The sequence below is a fragment of the Falco punctatus genome (assembly GCF_963210335.1).
Source record: "Falco punctatus genome assembly, chromosome: 8".
NCBI lineage: Eukaryota > Metazoa > Chordata > Aves > Falconiformes > Falconidae > Falco > Falco punctatus.
In genome coordinates this window covers 14,018,794-14,039,568 of record NC_137588.1, presented here as the reverse complement: position 1 = coordinate 14,039,568, position 20,775 = coordinate 14,018,794, and the positions used below count along the sequence as shown (strand labels likewise).

General features: G+C 43.0%; 2 protein-coding genes across 19 annotated transcripts in view; both read right to left on the bottom strand.

The window, feature by feature from the left end:
* PLEKHM3 (pleckstrin homology domain containing M3) overlaps window positions 1-15,737 on the bottom strand; it is a 134,089-nt gene extending 118,352 nt beyond the window's left edge. For both annotated transcript variants that reach the window (XR_013930162.1, XM_080400177.1), the window contains exon 1: window positions 9-15,737. The gene's annotated coding sequence lies outside the window, so the exon portion shown is untranslated. The remainder of the gene's footprint in view (window positions 1-8) is intronic.
* Window positions 15,738-15,877: 140 nt separating this feature from the next.
* CARF (calcium responsive transcription factor) overlaps window positions 15,878-20,775 on the bottom strand; it is a gene marked incomplete at its 5' end in the record, with an annotated part of 41,786 nt that continues 36,888 nt past the window's right edge. For 5 of the 17 annotated variants that reach the window (XM_080400154.1, XM_080400155.1, XM_080400160.1 and 2 more), the window contains one exon: window positions 19,287-20,696. In XM_080400154.1, coding sequence (XP_080256280.1) covers window positions 20,647-20,696 — 50 coding nt within the window. In that variant the 3' untranslated portion in view covers window positions 19,287-20,646. Of the gene's footprint in view, window positions 19,168-19,285; window positions 20,697-20,775 lie in introns of those variants that run through there. The other 12 variants (XM_080400161.1, XM_080400166.1, XM_080400164.1 and 9 more) reach the window with 10 other exon arrangements.

The window sequence follows — 20,775 nt, the reverse complement described above, 5'->3', positions numbered from 1 at the left end:
GGATGTACCTGAATTTTGACGTCAAGCACACAGAGCCAGGCTCCGAGCAGCGCCACATGTGCATCACCACGCGGGCGCCACGCTGCCTTCCACTGACCACAACCCACGGGAGCCAGCAGTGCTGCGCCAAGCAGCACGGCAAGGTCAGTGCTGAGATGTAACGGCACGAAAATGTGGCGCTGAACTGGGTCTGTAAAAAGGATTCACAACAAAAGGCATGTGTTAGGTTAGCTTCCATCTGTAGTTTTTCTTCTCATATTCACACACCGACCACTTAGCATATACTGTGAAAAGTGACTGGCACGACCGACAAAGTTGTGTTCGTATGGGTTACCTCATTTCAGTGACAGTAGGGATGAATTGGAGCCTTTGGCACAAAAAAAAATAACAGTTTATCTGACTGAAAATTATGTAATCTTGGCCTTTACAAATTATATATTACTAGAGCACCATACATTTCAAGCCCTCCTCCTAAAGATGAACGGCTTCTTCACTGGGTAACAGTCAAAGATTGATGTTTTTATTCTAATTCAACAGTACATAAGTACACACTGCAATCACTCAAGGGACAGGGACAAGGCAGTATCATCACTTGCCATGTTATTTATTGTCATCCTGCCTTTTCTCAAATGCTACTGAGACATTTATCTCTTGGGCTCCTCAGAGGGGAAGAGGCTCTTTAGGACTCCTGGGTCTGACGATGCTTCAGAACTTTCACCTCTCTGCCAACTATGAATTACAAGTTCCCCTTCCAGGCCCAAGACACTCATGCGGGAGGCACTGGGCACACCAGTCTATCCCCTGTGGGAACAGGAATGTCAGGGAAGGAGAGCAGGTAGGCAGTATGCACCGCGCTCAAAGAGAAGTATAAAAATCCCTCCCTTTCCTGGTTCTTATTTCACTGCTGTGTTGAAGAGAAATTCCCTGTGTTTAATGTTACGCTCATACTTTGATAGTTTTTTGGGAAGTGGCTCATATATAATTTTCCACCTGTAGTGGAAAAGTGATTTCAGGCTGCAGGAGGGCATAGATGTCATTTCATTTTAGGGGACAGAAGAGAAGAGCCTTGTTCAAGAACGCTCACCCTTCTGCTCAAAAACAGCCTCCCAGAGACACTTGGCAGCCGTAAGTCTGAAAGGACAGTAACCATGTGCCATGAACCCAAAACAATACCAGTTGTCTTAGCAGCCAAGTCCAGTCCCAGGCATTCAGCGCAGTCAGGCACTATTCCTGCACCCTTCTCTTTCCTACAGACTCACCGTGTTCCATGGGGTTACTTGAGACCTCATTTGCCAAACACATCCAAGTATTACAACAGTTTGCATTGTGCAATTCCCAGCACTTAGCTGTGCAAGAGAGAGGAAAGGCACCTCTTGCCAGCGCTCCATGTCCTGCCAGATGCTTCCCTGGGGCCACCAAGCACCAAGGGGCCCCCTGCATCCTCACAGCATTGCCTTGTGCACTGTGGAGGTCTGTAGGAAACACCGTGTTCCCCCAGGAAAGGGGGAGAACACATAGTGAAAGAGGCTGATGATGGTCTCTTAATTTTGTCCTTCCCAGCCCTCTAAAGAGCACTTTTCCCAGCTCTAGATATTCCTCACTCTGTTCTTACCTGCTGGAAACCATTTGCAAAAGTACTGGGATGGGTAACACTTTCCATTTCATAGGCAAAATGCAATTAATGCGCATCTTTCTTATGCTTGGCTGCTAGGGAACAGTTTGCATCAAGTTTCTAATTTTCTATTCTGTCTGAGAAGCACTTAATGAACAACTGTTACCATTTACTGACAGAAGGAAGAGATTCCATCCCCCTTTCTAAAACACATTTTTGTACCTGTGATTCATCACATATCCCTCTACCATAGCTTAAAACAACTCAATATGAGAACAGGTGACTTGACATTTTCTTCCTCTAGTTTGGTAGAGACTTCTCTTCCTGCCGCCTGTGTGCCAGTGGAAAAGAACAAATGACCAACGTCATCCTTCAAAGCTGCAGGATAACACACTCTAATTCTGAAGAAATCTGAACTTTGGAAATTTTTATTACTGTATCTATCTAAGAATACAAGTTCCAGATTTTGCAATTTTCATTCTTTAAGCATATCACCATCCTCCAACATGAAATCACAAGCTGTTTCAAGCATGATATAGTGATTAAAGATATGATGGTGGCTATTCAACAGAACTTTCCGCACAGCTTGACTTCCAGCTTTGTCCCCCTTGCTTGTCAACCATCAACATATGGCCCAAAACTGAACAGAGTGCATAGAGCCATCTGGTGGTTAACTATACCATTAAACAAATTGAACCCTATGTGTCCACATGACGAAGACATAAAGGAAGTCATCTTCCTTCTACTTGGAACGTCTCAAATGTCAGCTTTTTCTTAGCTTTTTGAACATGGTTCTGGAAGTCTAGAGAGTTAACACTGAAAGAGGGAGAAAATGGTTCTATCTGTTAACACTAGAAACCTAATTTAGCTGCTTACCTTGTGGGAGAGTTTGCAGGGCCGAGTGCACTCCTTTAGATCTGAACATCTCCCATGAGTCCTGCCGAATCATCTTTCAAAGACCAGATCATTGTACCACGTATTCCTGAGTTTGGCTCCTGTTGACAAGAATTCAAACATCTTTCTCAAAATAGGAAACTCTCAAGAACCCTCTGGGCACATTCTTTGCTGGAAGGAGCAATGCTCATTTATTGTGGCCATTGACAGACTTGCCAGTTCTCACCAGCTGAGCATTAGACCCACTGTTTTTCCCGGCTGCCTCTGAAGAAGGGGCCTTTTTTCACACGTTTTAATTACTGACTCCCTACATAGAAGCTATTACCTCACAGAAAGGCCGTTAGCTGGCATGTTCAGCACAAGATGAAGCCTTTCCGATAATTGTTCCTTGAGTTCATGTTTGTGAAAATAAGTATCATCAGATGATTAAATTAAACACTGCAGCCAGCCCAGCTATACACTATTTTCACTTATCATGCAGAAGGGGAGATCAAAGAGAAAGGCTCAGGTAGAGTTATTCCAACTCCTCCAAGTTTGGCTGATAGCTACCTATTGAACACACTAATTAGCTTCCTGCTTGGGGTGTGCAGTAAAAAATTAACCCTCCCGAAATTGGGCAGTATAGCCATTTCCATGCTCTGTAATCAACTGGATGCAGAGGGATGCCTGTCACCTCATTTCCTCTGTACTGTAAAGAAGCAGTACAGCTGGATTCTGTTTTTGGAGCCCCTTGGGCCTCCATCCCCTTTTGGTGTCTTGTGTGGGTGTGAGAGGAGAGCCGTGCCAGGGAACATGGGGAAAGTCTGGGGCACTCCTCTTTTTCAGTCCTGAGGGGCTTCTGCCTCCCAGCTCTTCCCTTCTTCCCCTTTGGTGAGCAGATGTGCCGTCTCTGTGCTCCTGCATTGAGCCGCAACACGGCTCCCGCAAGCCCCCTGGCTCAGGCGTTACTTAAACAGGGATTGTTTTTGAGATGGAGTTCCACCCAGCACTTCCCTGCTTTGCTTCCTTGGGCCGTGGAGGGCAAGAGAGGCGAGCGAAAGCAGTGGGCAGCGTAGCCCAGTTCCCACTGCCAGCCCGCAGTCCTCCCCGTGAGCACACACACACTCACACAACCACAAAGCTCTGCTATTCTTCTGCTAATGGGATTGGCACCGCTTAAAGCAGTCTGCGAGGGTATTGTCTGCAACCACAGCAAGAGAAACATTATTCAAAGGCCATTCAGGCCCCAAAAGAAGCGGCAGAGCAGAGTAATTATCGCAGACTCTCCATTAACGAGGGCATCTTTGCTCTTTGTCTGTGTTGGTTTAATAAGGGCCACTAATGGGGCCGGGGGAGGGGCACACTAATGCTTCTAAACAAACCTCCTTCCCTTCCCCACCCCCGCACTGTGAGGAGAGCTGCCTTTATGGGCACTGACAGCCGAGCTGGGAGTTACCATATTGCAGAGTGACCTTCAGGAAAACTTGGTGCGAACCCAGCGGCTTTCAGCCCCATCCCCACCGAGCCGCTGGGAGCATCGTTTGGGTCGCTGTTCTCTTTCAAGCCTTTCCATACTTGCCGGTGCTTGCCAGGCACCCCCTGCCCGACCTCTCTCATGTCATCTTGTGACCCTTCATGGCTGGACACAACGGCACTGAGTGGCAGTAATGAGGGACGACAGTGCAGATTAAGTTCTCGCAGCAAAACCTGGGGCTGCTGTCCGTTATCCAGCAGCTGTGATTGGGAGATGCTGCTGGGAAGGCAGGACGGGAGCAGCCTCCCCTCCCCACACCGCTGAAGGAGGCAGGCTGGGATCTAGCATGGGGCCATACCTCCTACCTTCTGGCTGTGGGTGCTTTTCTGGTGATGGAGAGATGGCGTGACACAAAAGCCAGCATGAACCTCCATCCTGAGATCCTTCAAAGCCGCTGTCAGGACCATTTTAGAATCCTTCTGAGGGGCTCCTAGACTGTCCCCACCTTCAAACACCAGTTGTACGGGGCCAGCTTCTGAGGCAGTTTGCAATAGTACAGGGTCAGATGCATGCTGGTCAGTTAAACAGTGAAATGTAGACAAGATGTCTCAAGAGCTCTCTGCAAAAGCCAGCATTCAAAGAGTGAACTGTAACGATGCATGCCTATATGAATAATATAGCCTTTTTCAACTACAGAGTACAAGGTGGTGTGAGTACAAGGCCGAGAACTGCTCGACTCATTTCTAGCCAATGAGGAAACTAAAGAACAAGAAAAGGAAATTATTTCCTCGAGTTTGTGCAGATCTTTTACTGAAGCCAATCCCTGGACATGGTGCTATTCTACCTAACCTTCAAATGAAGCACCCCAATGGATGGTTGTATGGTACAGCCAGACCATGGACTGCAGAGACAAAGCAGCGCCTGTGTGCCTGTGTACCTGTGCACGTGCATGTCACCAGTTTCAGAAACTGCACTAGTGAGCCACCCAATGTCAGTGCTGCCTCTTTTGTTATAAGAAATGGCTTTATTCAGCTGAAGTATGGAATGACAAACTTCTCTGTACAGGCACCCACCCAACCCTCTCTACTTAAGCAAATATCCTGGTGCTAAAGTTTTATCCCAAACAGAGGAAGAAAGATATGTGGGAGCTCCTCACTGCTTAAACCACAAGACTCTGGTTTGAAGAAACAGACTCCTCACAGGATTTCACACTTCTTTCCTGAGGGCTTGGTAGCTTTGAAATTTTCATGATTTTGGCCTTTTCCTTTCAACATTTCACCAGTAACTACATCTCTTGTAACAAAAGAAACTTTTCATAAGTGCTCCTCTGACTCATCTCTATAGGATCAAAACATCTCAGAACAACCTTGCAAGTCAAAGAGAGAGCAATCACCCTTTACACACAGAATGCTGAGGCACAGGGAAATTAAATAACAATACCTGAGGCCATTCTTGCCACGGCAGAATGTGGATACAGTTCTTTCTCCAGATTCAGTCTTGCTGCAGTGTTCTGAGATCAGTGGTATCCCTTCTCCCTCTTTTGAACTGTCTGGAGGACCACACTCCTGAAACAGAAAATAAGTCTTAGCATTTCATTCTTCATGTTAATCACAGTTTCTGTTCATATTCTCTTTTTCTTTTTAGAATAATAATCATTAAACATATACAAAGGAACTGCTTTTGCCTATGGATTTTGCAAGCTAAATGAGGGAGTTAATACACTGATAAATAAAGCAATGGGTTACCAGGAGCACACGGCCCAGCCTGACTGGCTTTGCTTTGTAAGTGTCTAAATGTCATCCTTCTTTGCCACTAGCAGGTAATACAGTCAGTTTGTTGTAAATGAAGGTGATAGTTGAACAAAAAATAATAGCGTCTCAGAAGGAAGAATTGAGATCTTGTTGATATCCAAAGCAAGGGGAAATGGAGAGGTAAAAAGAAAAAATAAAAAAAAGTTGGGTTATGGCTTAGAAGATAAAGGTACCACAGGAAAAGCAATTGTAGCATGGGAAAGGAAGGATGGTCAAGGCAGACAAAGAGATTTATCACAAGGAATGGGAGTTTTGAGACACCCCCTCATGAAGGCAAACTCAGTGATCAGCTTGTGCATGGCAGGCTGAAATGACTTGGTCCTGTGGTAGAAGGGAGGAGAGCTCGTAGCAGTGACAGAGATAGGATGGGCAATGAGAGGCTGCTGGGTCTATTTCTTGGAACTTCACCCAGAATAGTACAGTTGAAGGTGAGGCATCTAGTACGAAAGAGATGGGAACACAGCGAGCAAGGTCTTGGAGCAAAAGCTTCAGTCTGACAGCCATGGCCTTGTCAGCAAGTGTTTGTCCAGTGTATTCTCCTTCAGGTATAGCTCCTGCAGGGAGCAGCAAATGACTACATCGGACCTCGTCAAGTCAGTTTTATTTAGATTTACTCTTTAATACCTATAGTTTAGCACCAGGATATTTTCTCCCTAGTTTTCCCTTCTTTTTTCTGTATTAATTCTACTAGCATTTGAGGTTAACAGACAATGACTAAGTGGATTCCTCACAGGTTGTTCACTCTGCTGCTGTTATCCTGTCACACTTTAATTAAACTATCTAACCAAAATCTGATATGAATCCTACTAAAACAATGAATAGGTGTGCATTGGCTGTGCAGTTTTGGATTGTGCCCTGAATTGTGTTTGAACTCATTAATGTAGATTTGAGCTGTTTTTTCAATTGCACCTGTGCCTTGAAACCCAGGGGAAAACGAATAGAAGTAAGGACAAATAAAAGATGCCTTTCCAGAAAATCATTTGTGTATGTTTGTAAACTACTGCAAGCAGAAGACACACTGAAATATGGAACAGGAAGCAGCTATTAATCTCTGCAAACACATCCCGGTTTACTTCAATGCCACTTCCCTGCTTTGTCTTCATATCCTTTCAGCTCTTCTTTCTCTACAAAACAGGTCTCGCTTTGCCAGCTTAGCAAAAACCTTTCCCTCTAATGCCCTCAGCTGGCACTTGCTGCACCTGCCCTCTGCTCTTCATTCCTCCTGGCCAACAAGAGCTGTACAGGGGAGAAGTACTCACCTGCTTAACAGACAAGTAGGCTAAAGCCCCATGAAAACAGGAGGGACAGCAGCAATTGTGTGACATTTTTGCCTGTCCATGCAGCCCCATTTGGAAATGTTTAAAGGCATTTAAATGTTTAAAGGCAAAGGGTGGTGACTTTCTGCCTTAACTCCTCAGACACGCCCTGGGATTCCTTTGTGAGTTTAGGCAAGCTGTTTCTGTCTCCACATCTCCATCTCCCCATTTGCAATGGGAGATGTTGCTATGAGGATGCATTTGAGAACACTTAAACTCTACACTGATGGGGACTGAGACATGAACTCATATCCTGACCAGTCTGATGTGGCTTCTGTATCCAAACAATCCAAAGACTGGGATCACCAGGGCACAGTGTTCAGCCTCCCAAGGGTATGGGGGTATAAGCAGCCTTAAGGGATGCAGCTGAGTGTTCAGTACTGTCATTTCCTGACATGTCTTTGCTCTGCTCTACTTGCCTATGAACTCCCCATTTTGCCTTTGCTCCAGGCCCATCTTTCTCCATGCCCTGGTCCCACTCCGGTTTCTTGGCCTTTTGTGGCCTGCTTTGGTGCAGTCCACCGTTTCCCCGGCTTCCCAGTCAGAGGCATTGACCTGATTCTGGCCTCAGGAGATTGCTCACTCTCCCTGTGAAGCCTTTAATACAGCAGACAAGAGGAATATCTGTACTCTGAGAGGCAGCTCAGCACAGAGATCCTCTAGCCAGAGCAAATCCTGCCAGCTTTGGACTGTAATACGGACGCCTCAGTGCTGTGCAGCACTTACCTACTTCTGGCACCATGCTAACAGCCATCCTGCACCCACAGCCTAGGTCAGTCCTTCTGCAGAGCAGCACAACTGTGCAAAGCCAATTCAGGGATTTCTCACCAGGCACTGCTTGCATACAATATAGATACAGCCTATGTGAGCCTCCTGCTGGGCAACTAATACTGTAGGAACACAATACTGAAGCTGGAGAGATCAGTGAACAGATGTTATACAGCAATGACTTCCAGCCCCAACTCCCCTGGAAAGGTTTGGACAGAGACACCTGAAACTGATCTCTTCTAGAAGTCTGAGATGCCAGAGCTTTCACAAATGTGATCTGCTGATTTTACTTTAAAAAAATGTCTCTAACAACTGGCTATTGCTAGTTGTTGTTACTAGAAACTTGGTCATGTTTTCCCCTCAGAAGTTACAGCCAGACCTTCAGTGTCTGCCTCTGTACTCCTCTACAGCAACTCTTCATCTTAATGCTAATTTAATTAGCAAATAGCAAAGGGGGAAAAGAAGCAAGATTTTGTTGCTGCTGCATTCCTGAGGTCTGGTTGATGCTGTAGCCATTCAGGTGCAGCTGCAGTCAGATATGTTAGAGCAGCTTTAAGGCTCTTTTTCTCTGTGGTATGACGAATAAGAGCATAAATGTAACCCACAGGTATACTTTCCCCACAGCTCACAATTCCTATACAAATCCTGTCCTAAAAGCTAAAATCCTCTTTACTCCATAAAGCCATCGTTGTACTCGTGTTCACAGTACATCCAAGAACATAATCAACCATTTTGTAAATCCTGAATAGCATGTGCTATAATAGTCTCAGCCTTTTTCATTTCAGCTTCTATTGTTAAGAGCATAAATAAAAAGAAGGGGAAAAAAAGGCTGACAGAATTTACAAGGGATCTAGCAAAATAAAAATGATGCCTTTGATGTTCATGGAGATGAACCGCTTAAGTGATCAAGGAACATGACTGCCTTGTCCAGAGGATTCTCTACAGTGTCACCTGTAAGAGAGCAAGTAATGGCATCTTTTGGTACTTAACACATCCCTTATGAGCAAAGCCTAAGGAATCTAGCTTTATGCAACTGTGTTACAAGATACCAAGGAGAAAAACTTCAGCCCTCTGCACACAAGTACGTCCCAGTATCTTCTATTCCACAAACTAGACTGAGCTATTAATCATAGTAATCATCAGCACTTAACGTCAGGGAAACTGTAGTCCAGATATCTATGAAGTCAACATGCTGTAATACCTTCCCATCTTCAGCCCTTTGCAAGAGCCCCCTTGTATGGCTTCCTGAACAGCGTCTATTCCAGCAGGAGAGCATGTTTCTGGCTGTAATATTCCACTGAAATCTCCCTACTGTGACTTGCATTTGAGTGATTGTTCTGTGTCATATCTAATACCCACCTGTCCCTATGGCCCTTCCTATCTGGTATATTGTACTTTCCCCACCGTGGCTATTATGGCGAAGAGCAGGCTAAAAGCTCCCAGTTACATTAATGCTGGCCTGACAGCACCTGAAAGCCCCCCCAGAAGAATACTGTTCCCTCCTCGCTGATGTGCAAGTAAAGAGAGAAATCATGACACTGAACACTTCTCATCCCGAAACTGGAAAGGGTCAAAGAAACCTCACACTTTTCATGCAGTGGTATCACACTTGTTTATCTTGCATTAAACACTTCATATTTAGAAGTGAGAAGAAAACCAGTTCAGCTGTACGTGCAGGAGATGGCTATTAAGAGTCTGTGTTTGCACAAGCCACCAGCACCCCTTGCTGGAGTGTGTGCCTGTGCATCACTACCCTCTCCCGGGCAGATCTGCCCCTAAACAAACACGGAGCCCTGGTTGCCAAAACTCAGCAGAACAGTTAATTTTGCTTTGCCTCAGACATTGAAGTAATATGATCGTCCACTTACTGTTGCCCTCATGCTTTCAGTAACCTCACTGAGCAACACAGTGACATCTGAGCTACTTCTAAAGGAGTAAGAATTTTTTGAAATATAATTAAACAGGATACAGGTAGCTCATTAGGATTAGAAGTCCACATATCAAGAACTCTGAGTAATCAAATGGATGTAACGTAAATTAAATTTGCTCTGATTATGCAAAGTTACCTTAACTAAGATATTTAAGCTAGCCTATTTCAAGTGTGGCTGCATTTCAGCCTCCAAAGATTGCAGCTTCTGCTGGCTAATCTGCTCTCAACCACCTTGTTACAGTGACAGACCACAAGTGCAGAAAACCAAGGAGGTGGCAAAAGAGTCAACCAACATGTTTCAGGATGTCACCTTGTGCTTTCAAGTTTCCTCCTGGGTGCTTTCAAAAATTCCCCTTGAAATACTCCTTTGTGCATATCTATGTATCTCTATATCTACATCTGCAGTGTGTTTGCTTACATCTGTTTGCATGTGCAGGCACTCTCTTCTCTGATCATCCAATCCCTGCACACAGCAATACCATCATGCCACTTACTCTCTACACTTCCTTCTCGAAGTAGGACTCTTCCATAGTACAAATCCTGTCAGCTTCCTTTCCCAATCTTCTGTTCTGGCTAATGCTTTCTGCGGACACCTGGTGAGCTGTTCCTCACCTCTGGCCAGCAAGAAAACAACCTTCTTTACAGCCTGCTGCTGGCTGTTCATCTTATTGAGGTGCTTCTGGGATGCCTTAGGCCCACCAGGTTGCCACAGCCTTCACTGTCTCAGAGAAGACCTTAAGTCCAAGGTGTATTTGCCTTTCATCCTCTCAAACCCACTGAACAGTTGTTTGCTGAATGATATCTCATGGGAATGTGCTTGAAACGCCTGCTGTCAGCTCCCCCTACTCTGAGACAGCGGGCACTCACAGCTCAGCCCCGTGGCCTCTCTCCAGCTCCATGACTGCTGCTGGCTGAGCCACAACTGGGGAGAGGGCACAACACAGAGCAGCCCAAGATACACATCTCTTAGCCTTGTCCACCCAGCAGCCTCTCCCACCTGAAGCCTTGCTAGGGTGGGCGAGAAGGTATTGTGACAGGTCTGCATTTGTGCCTCAAAGAACTGGCTGAGCACAGAAATGCAGCACATCGGGACTTCTCAAGAAGACACTGCAGCACTTCCCTGCCTAGGCACAAGACTGATGCTGGACTGAAGCCACTATGGCAGGTACAGTCTAAAAGCTGCACTGCCATGAGTGCTCTCTGTGTTAGTCTGCCAGGTACTAACAGGGGTATGAGGGGGCTTATTTCCTCAGAGGAAGCTGTGAAGATAAATCCAGCCATGACAGAGAGGTGCTCAGATACAGAAGAAATTGCAGCTACAGCATTTCATTATCTGAGTGTCTCTGAAAGCCATGTGTAATTTCCTAAGTAGATAAACTCTGTCCTTCTACTTTTGCCAGTGATGGAAAAAGGTGCATTATTGTCATCAGTGCCACTTTACTTCCCATCTGTTTCCTCAGGAATTGCCCAAGATACCGTGTTTCACTGACTGCTCAAGCCGTGAGCTCCCTCTAGCATCAAAAAGGATTAATGCAGTTGGTACCTTTGCCATCCTGAAGGAACAGAAAGCAAATGTATCAGTAAGATGAGGGAATTCTACACCTTTCCTTATTTTTTGACAAAAAAAAAAGAAAAAAAAAGGTCCTTGAAGTTAGTTGTGTGCACACAGTTAAGCACTGGCACCCTAAGAATTACGAAGGGAAAAGGCAGGATCTTATTTTACATCCTTACCCATGAAACGCAGGTACAAATTGCAGAAGTCCACCCTCATCATCAGCTTTCACAGGAGAACAGTGTAAGCTGGCAAGATGGTAATTCTGGCTGTAAAGATTTCTATGGAGGGAGACCACAGCGCTCATTGCAAAAAAGAGCTCTGTCACCAAGGAGATAAAAAGAGGAGACCAGAAAACAATGAACTTGCGGTGAAATAATCCTTTAGAGTATCTCAGGCCACAGAATTCAGGCTGGATTTTTAAAACTCTTTTTCTTTACTCATTACTTACATTTTGTAGTATTTGGGAGCAAAACAGAGGATTCTTTTGGCTGTGCAAGAGCTCCTCTTCCTCAAGACTACCTAAACGGTGTCCCTCAAGTGAATTATGTGAGTGGGAAAGCAGTCCCCCTGCTAGTGTTTAGATCTTACATCTAGAGTGTTGGCAAGTCTCCTTTCCCAGACTGAGGGAAAGAAGAAGAGGTGCAGCCGACACCTTTTTCATGGCATTTGGGAGTGGTTTTAGAAGTGGGAGGTGACAAGCACAAATGTGTTAAAGCCTGTATGCTCTACTGACTACAGTATTTGTGCTGTACCAAGGTCCCAGGCAGCCTCACTCTGTAGCTGAGTAATTCTCTCAAAACACAGAGGGAGCAAAGAGTGTCAAACAGAATGAGGCAAAACTCCTGACAAGAGAGGGGCAAGGTCAAATGGATCTGCAGCTATACATAGGTGCTGACCAAAACTGCAAGCCAAAATAATATGTAGAAGCAACACCGATCTTTACAATAGTGTTCACTAGTCAAGGGAGACAGTTCCTGCTCCCCTGTTCAGGAGAAAGCCATAATTTGTGGTCCAGGCAGGCATTGCAGGTTTCAGCTGTCTGTGACACTTCCCAAGGACTCCTCTACACTCATGTCTGGTGTCCTGTCTTTGATATCAAAGCCTTGTCCTTGACATACATCACATGTCCATCAGTGAAAGAGGATTCCTTCATACTACCATTGTTCCACAAAGATCAAGCACCTCTTAAACTCACTACAAAGTTTCAGTTTTGAAGAGGCTGTTAGTGGAAGAAAAACGTGTCTCTACTAAACCCAAACTGGCGCAGTCTTGCTGGGAGGGTCACAGACTTCATTCCATGCTGCAAGTTGCAGAATAAGTAGCACTGCAAGTACTGGAATCTCTGATTCTCCTTTCATGTAGTCTGAGATGCTTTATCTTCATGGACTCGTGTTGTGATCAGAGTCCCAATGACCCACATACAAGGAAAATCTCTTGTGCCTATTCTTAGGAAAAGAACAGAATGGTGCTGAGCAGAGAGACTGGAAGTGGAGCAAATGTCCTCCTGCTTCCCCCTCCCTTTTGCCAAGGCAGGGAAAAAGACAGAAAGGGTGAAGTGCAGGGAAACCAGCTGATGTGGAGATGCAGGTCAGGTCAGGCACAAGTCCAGCAGTGCAGATGCTCCAGAAGAAGCGGTGCCCAGTAATGTTGGTATTTCTTAATGCTCATCTACATTTAGAACTTTGGTGCTGTCTCTCCTTCATTCATTGCTACTTTTTGTGATGTCTTAGATGCACCACCTCATCTCTTGTCTATGACTGCATGGGCCACCCCATTGCAATCCCTCTCGACCTGTTTGCAGAACAAAGCAATGCCTAAATACTAGCTGATACAAGCTGAAAACGTCTTTTTGATGTTGGCTGGAGAAAACAGCAGTCACTAATGATTCACAAACCATTCAGACTCTTTCCTATGGTCTGACTTCACATTCACTGAAGTAAGACTATCATTGACCACAGGTGTTACTAATTTTATCAACTTTTCTTAAAATCAAATATTTAATCAGAACAAAACATCTATTTCTTCTATAATGCATGTCAGACTTGAAACAGACTGAATTCTATATTCTCTACTCAAAAGTTAAAAAAAAAACCAAATTGCCGAGTACGTGACTAATTTATAATGTAGATTTGAATGACCACCTGCTTGGCACAGAAGCAGGAATACAAGTTAACAGCCATGCTGTTTAAAATTCTTTCAACAGACAAACAAGTTAGCTAACATTTCAGGAAATATGTATTTTTAAATGACTGCCTTTGTAAAACAGCTGTACATACTATCAACAGTTTCTAAGGTTCTTGTCTCATCAAGCTGTCACATGAACGCAAGCTATTTGCTTTTTACAGGATGACTGAAAATGGCTTTGTGCCAACAGTTGCTTATAGGAAGTTATTATCAACAAATGACTGAACCTGATAAAAAAATATATAATGATTATATGTGTATGCGTTGTGTGAGGCTACACATACACACACAAATGTCCTTTTTTTGCAGCCTCCAGAAGTATAGCTACTTCCTAAATTTGCTGTCTCTTGATGCGGACAGAGCAACCTGCTGCACGAAGAACCAGCAACAAAACATTTAGAACTGTTACTGATGTTGTCTGAGCAGAGAGCACTGATCCAACACCCACCTCCTTTCATAACCTGTTGGACTAAGCGGTCATTGCCCCCGCAAGCCAAGAACCAGAGAATGGACAGTCTGGGATAAAACATACCTTCTCAAACAGCCTGAAGGAGGACTGGGAAAGTACGTTCTCACTCCAAGTGCTACAGGAATAGCTGAATGACCTAGAGGAGTTCAACTAGCTGCCATCACCAAGCTCTCACCTCTGTTTTCTGTTGCAGTGCTGCTTACTAATTTCTCCTAGAAATCTTTTGATCTAATATAGGAACCACCAGAAGAAAAACAGGGCTCACATCCATCTTCTGTTTCCTTCCTTATTCTCTCATCTGCCAGATATAGGGATAAGGGTTGTGTCCCTTGCCAATGCTCAACAGCTCTTGAACTATTTTTCCAAACAGCAGCACTTTCAGCCTGTCTCTTTTGCTTGACCCTGTAGATGCCGAAAAATTTTCAATACGGCATAGATCCTGTAATTATTATTGTCAGTTATCTACTGCCACTCAAACCAAATAAAAAATAAAAGCCAGCAGAAATGTTTTTGATACCTCACTCTGTGCTAATTCTCTAATCCTGCCTGACACTGTTTGTCCCAGTATTAGTGATAATGTCATAAATGCAGACTAGAAGTTCAAGATGTGAATTAGCAATGAGAACACACCATCCAAAACCCCCAAATTTGCTTTCTTTCCTCATACAATATACCAAAACACCAAATAAAGTAAATATAGATAAAGAGAGAAAATTAAAAATGAAAACCCCCAAAAGAATGATGCTTTTTATCCTAGTGGTTTAAGGCAATGTTAACACTCCTTTCTGGCACAAATGAATCAGACTGCTAGCCCATTTAGTCAAACTGTCACGGGAAGTTGCTAGTACTGGATTATTTCAGGATGAAGTGCAAGGGATGTTACCCTCCACAGATCCTCAAAGAATATGCCATTATTTTTTATCCCCATCAGTTCATGGTTAGCTTGTACTCGCTACGCTAAAGGTTTTGATTGCTTCAGCTTATAAACCAGTAACATAACTATGGATAGTCTAAATTGTCATTCTAAATAATGTTTCACTTCAATACTACTTTGTGGACATATCCTTTGCAGATTAACAATGTATTTGGAAGGAATTACTTCTTTTTCTCCACTTTAAATCATTGTTTTAACTTTTTTATTGGAAGTCTCTTTTTCAAAAGGAATGGAGGAAATGTCAGTTTATCTTCTTTGTAGTACACACACTGTTGTGTGTACTTTTATCATTCTGAGAATGAACACAGCAAGAAAAACTTCCTCATGTTTCCTATTAGTGTGCTTTAAAGCAATTCAGGAAGTTGTCTTTAGAAGTGAAACTTTCAAGAAGGATGTATCAGTTAATGCTAGTTTTTGTCAAACCTCTCTTGAAACCTTGTTAACCTTTATAACATTATACACAAAAGTTAATGTTTTTGTGAGTGTGGAGGTGGCTCCAGTGCCTCTTCAGAAATTCTGTCCACTCAAAACTCAATACAGTTCCAGTTTCCCTACCTGAAGCCATTTCTGCTGCAGTCAGGAAACTATAGCTCATTTGAAAACAGTCACTTCATTGCGAAAAACTGCTCCTAAAGAAATGGGAATTCATCAATTCCAAAAGAGAAACACAGATAAAAGAGTGAATCTAGAACATGAAGTTACTCTCAAATTCTTCTCATAATTACCAATAATATTAAAAGATTTTGACTATTTCTGTTAGAAAATATAGGAAATATCATATATCTTGCATGAAGAATTTGTGTATAATGCTCTATGTATTAACTATTAACTTATTTTAACTTTTTCTACATGAGATGGGATAAAACAGATCCTACACAGGGTATGTGAAGAAGCTGAACGCTAAGTGAAAGCATGACAAAGCCAACAGAAACCAAAATCACCACAGAGCCGTATTTTAGAAAGTGCTTTATTTCCCGGTTCTTTCTGCAATGGCTCACAATCACTGTTTTTGTTTGTAAGATCAGAATAAGTATCAGCATACCACCAAAAGTATTAGCCTGTGGTTAGTGTCTGAAAGATCTTACCTTACTAATGATAATTATGCTGGCTGACTTTATGCTATCTTTTGTTACCACCTGTCCACACTGAAACTTTTCCATTTTGCAGTTATTAGCTAATCTTGCTAGTGGTCTCTCAGAAGTTCACAAGTCTGAAAATAAAAGGAATGGAGACACTTTTTTCATAGATTGAACTGGCAAAATAAAACCACGTTTCACTATGAAAACAATGATCATTTTACAATTGCTACTGATAAACCTTAGGCCACACTCCTGAAGGTACTAAATTTGGTTCCAGGGTAGTTTGCCTGCTTTTTTTTTTTTTTTTTTTAAATAATTGACAAGTTCACTCTGCCTGATCCAAGTTCATAGATTTACGGAGTACTTCAGTGCAAAAGAGGTTTTAATAGCTAGGGAATATGGATTATCATGTGTTCCTCCAGAGCAGCTAGTGGCCAAGCAGGCATGGCTGTCCCTGAGAGCTGCAAAAAGGGGAATTCCTTTCCCTTTCACAGAACTTCAAGAGAAAAGAGAATTGTTATATGCATTTCTTCTACAGCCTTGAGATAGCCAGGAAAGCTTATGGAATAGATTATACAATAAGTCAGCAGTAAGAAAATAAAAGTGAGTGATATCATTGGAAGCAAATACTTGATGAAGTCATAATGACAGTGCAATCCCTTCTGAAGCTCACCTAATTCATTACCAAAGACTTCTTAATCCACCACAAATAGCTTTGTGTCCTCCATACAGACAACTAACAATTTACCATGTTCCTTTTTACAGTCTTCCTTTCATAGCAAGACATGGACAGAAGGTAAGAAATTAATTTAGCTAATGCTAGGAAGCTATCCATCAGTTTTGTATTCCAAACAGTGCCTATATTAGAAACCATGTGTGTCATGTCACATAGTACTCTGTCTAGGTACCCTCAGTGACCAGTGCCAGATATTTTTAGTAGGTGGTGTAAGAACTCACATACAAAACGTATCTTCTAAAGGAAGTTCCCTTCTCATTCAGGAAAATAATCTCTGAAATTACCACAGGAATATAAATCTCATTCCCAAACTCTATTTCTTTTCCCAAGATTAACAGTACTTTCACCGATGATGTCACTCACCCCAAACTTTGCTACTCTCTGAAACACAGCTAGATATAATGCCATGAAGATGCTGCATCCTTAACATCTCTAAGAACACCACTACCAAAGTAGATAAAGTAGATTCTACTGCTGCAGCATCCTCTCCTCTGAATGATTCTCATGCTCAAACCTGTAAAAATATGACTGATACTCTTCTTCAGCAGAAATGCAATGGATTAGACCTGTTCCTGAGTTGACTGTGCAGCTGAGATTTACTCTAGTGAAAAGGTGAATGAGCAGAACTTGAAAGGCCTAACCAGAATACATCCAAAAATGCACTCCCTGATTCAAACAAGGTGCACTCCTTTCTACACACAGATGGACTTCTTAAAAACTAAAATCTGATCCATTTTGTGTCCTACTTAAAAAATTAAAGGCAATATTGGATTGCACTGATCAAAGAAAAATGATTTCAGTATTTCCCATTGTGGTTTGAGTCCAGATATAAATGTCAAGTACTTGATTCAATGTGAAGAAAATTAATTTATTGCCAGTCAAATAGATTAAAATAGTGAAAAGTAAAAAGAAATTAAAAATCACCTTCCCCTCACGCTCCCCTCTTTCCCCAGGCTCAACTTCAAACCCTAAACCCCCCAACTCCTCTGCTTTCCCCCACACCTGAAACAGCACAGGGCAAAGGGGAATGAGCGGTTCCGGTCAGTCTGTAACAGCTCCTTTGCATTGCTCCATCCTCCTCGCACTTTTCGCCTGCTCCACCATAGGTCATGTCCACAGGCTGCAGTCCTTCAGCATAAGCCTGCTCCTCTCTGTGGACTGCAGTTCCTTCAGAAAATTTCCACCTGCTCCAGATCCTTTGTGGGCTGCAGGGAAATCTGCTCCAGCACCTGAAGGAATTCCTCCCTCTCCTTCTTCTCGGACCGTGGTGTTCAGAGAACTGTTTCTCTCACTTTCTTCCTCACTGCTCCCTGCCATGCAGCATTTTGCCCTTTCTTAAACATACTTCCACAGAAGTGCCACCAGCTTTGCTGATGAGCTCAGCTGTGTCCTGCAGTGGGGTCCAATGCAGAGCTGGCTGGAACCAGCTGTGTCTTGCACAGGGCCACCCACATCTGGGCACCTGCACCCAATACAGAAGCATAACCTAAAAGTTGGACATTAAAGAACTTCCTGACCCTCTCCTGTGCTCCCCTTCAAGTTTTGCCCAAATTGTCATTTGTGGGGTGCACAATGGGCCAGGCCTACAGACTAATCTGGATTCAAAACAATATAAGGGGGCAAAGGACAGTTATTTGTACTGATAATTTGCTGCTACACATAGTGCAGTATGCTGCTCGCATCAGCACAGCCCTGCAGTTGTGCTGGCCTGCATGGAAATGCAGGTGCAGGAGCAGAACCTGTAGCAAGTGCTTCCTGCAAGAACTTTTGGAGTTAAGGTGGTAGTGGAGCTCACCCCAGTATCTCCTCCTAGTCAAGCAAAAGATAACAGCATCTTACATTTCAGTCATGCAAGGAATCAACCTCCAGCACAATAAAGCAGAGAGGAAATTAATCCCCAAACATGGGAAACTGAGGTTGATAGAGCAGGTTATTTAAAGAAGTAATTTTTTGTTTCTGCACTGCTCTGTTTTGTTTCTGTGCTAGGAGAAAGAGGCAATGGGAGAATGGCAGAAAAGTGGTAGATGAGAACATGTTAAAACAATTCCCCCATTCTCAAAAAGTGCTGAGTATGTACAGTGGTAGGAAACAAAAAACCAACGACAATAAAACAAAACAAAACCCAAAAACAAATGGTGAGGCCAGGGGAAAGTAATTTTATGGCTTGTATTATGTTCAAAGTTAGACATGCACTAGAACCTGACATGAAAAACCTGTGCACCCACCAAATTACTGTGAAGACAGCAATCTAAAACTGGTAAAGCTTTCTTTCCACAGGTCATCTGTTCTCAGTAGAAGGTCAAGAAGGTTCCCACTTTCTCCATCCCATTCCATGTATGAAACACCTCAGATGCGATAAGAGCTTTGTCAACAGCCAAGAACATGGAGTTGTTACATCAGTTCGCATTCAGAAGATAACTAGTGCACTGAAGATAAAAGCAAATATACATGATTACCATTCCAGCTTTTATTAGATGTGAGCTCAGAGTATAAATAGCACCAAAATCAACAATAAAAAAGTTGTATATTAAAAAAAATATTTACCATTTAAAGTGAACCACTTCAACCAGAAGAAACTGCAATCTTGAGCTGTAACTTCAAGGGCTTTCTAACTTCTGCAAGCAGCTTTTCACAAAATTAACTTCCTCTTCTGTTCTCTGTTCTGGTCTCTTGCTGGTTGTGTGGAGTACTCTTAGAGGTAAGTGGTCCTGAGAAAACATCCAACACATAGTGAACTAAGAGCTAAAAGTAGAAGCCAAGGGGGTAAACCTGGACACTTCAGAAAACTGAAGTGTCATCTATAAGAAACATAAATAATCAATTTCCAATTCTCTCTCCCATTTAATTTTAACTTTAAGAGAAATATCTGTGAGAAAAAGGTACATTTATGTCTACAAGAACTGCAACCTGAAAAAGCATAACTAAATTTTTAGCATGGTCCTTTAGGAATTAAACACTCCACGCTTAGATCTAGGATAGAAGATATGTTTTAGGCCAAACTTGTGGCTAATTTGCAAAATCACTGTTGAACTGTAAGCTGGGGGGAGCAGGGAAGAAACTGAGATTCATTTTAGTTCCACTGCTGACCTCTCTGTTTGAGAGTGTTTCTCAAGATGTTTAAGAAAAGGTACTGTGTGAGGAGGGTACTACGTTAAGAGCAAGAATGACCATTTTTACCATGATATTCTGCAGTTGCTTATTCCTTCTACCAGCTCTCATTCCCAAATTACACCATACTTGAGGGTGACAGTTCTAGGTACTCCCAACTCAGACTATCTACACTGTCCATCAATTTTTCATACAGGAGACCTCTATTTTCTCTTAAACTGGAAAGCAGAATTCCAAAAGCCATGAAGAGATAAATATGAGCAGCTGTGTGTCAGGTAGAAACACAAATGCAGCTCTTCTTGGGAGCTGGAAGAAACAGAAGGTTTTTCTTCTGCTCAACAAGTATTGCAGAACACATGGGCATAGCCTCAGAATTTGTCCCTAGCTCAGTTAGAGCTCAGATTAAGACCAAATTCACAGCTCTGTCAGTTCTAGAGACTTGACTATTTATACCACCAGTGGTTTCACTAAACCAATGCAAATTCCAAGCACAAAGAAAATTTGCCACATCTAGTCTTGATGTGACAAATGTTTATAAACAAACTGTGGTTTGCAGATACTGTTACTGACATGCTGTCAAGTGACCAGGTCAGATTATGCACGTGAAAAGGAAGTGCCCTCATGATGGGAGAGGTGGTAAGAAAGAATTCTGATGTCATCCCCGTTTCCCACCCCACTCCTTCCCCTGCATGATTTTGGTTCTATAATTGCTGCTCTTTTTTGTGGAAGACTATGAACACAGTGATTTGCAGCATAGGTGGAAGATCACCTTCAGAGGAAGAAAAGTGCCAAACCTTTCAGGCTCTGAACACGGTGTTTTTGAAGGACAGTTTGAATGCTTTCTGTTCTGGATAAAAAGAAGAAAAAAAATTGGAAAAGGGTTTGGTTGTTTTAGGTTATTACAGGGTTAGAAGTATACACTAATA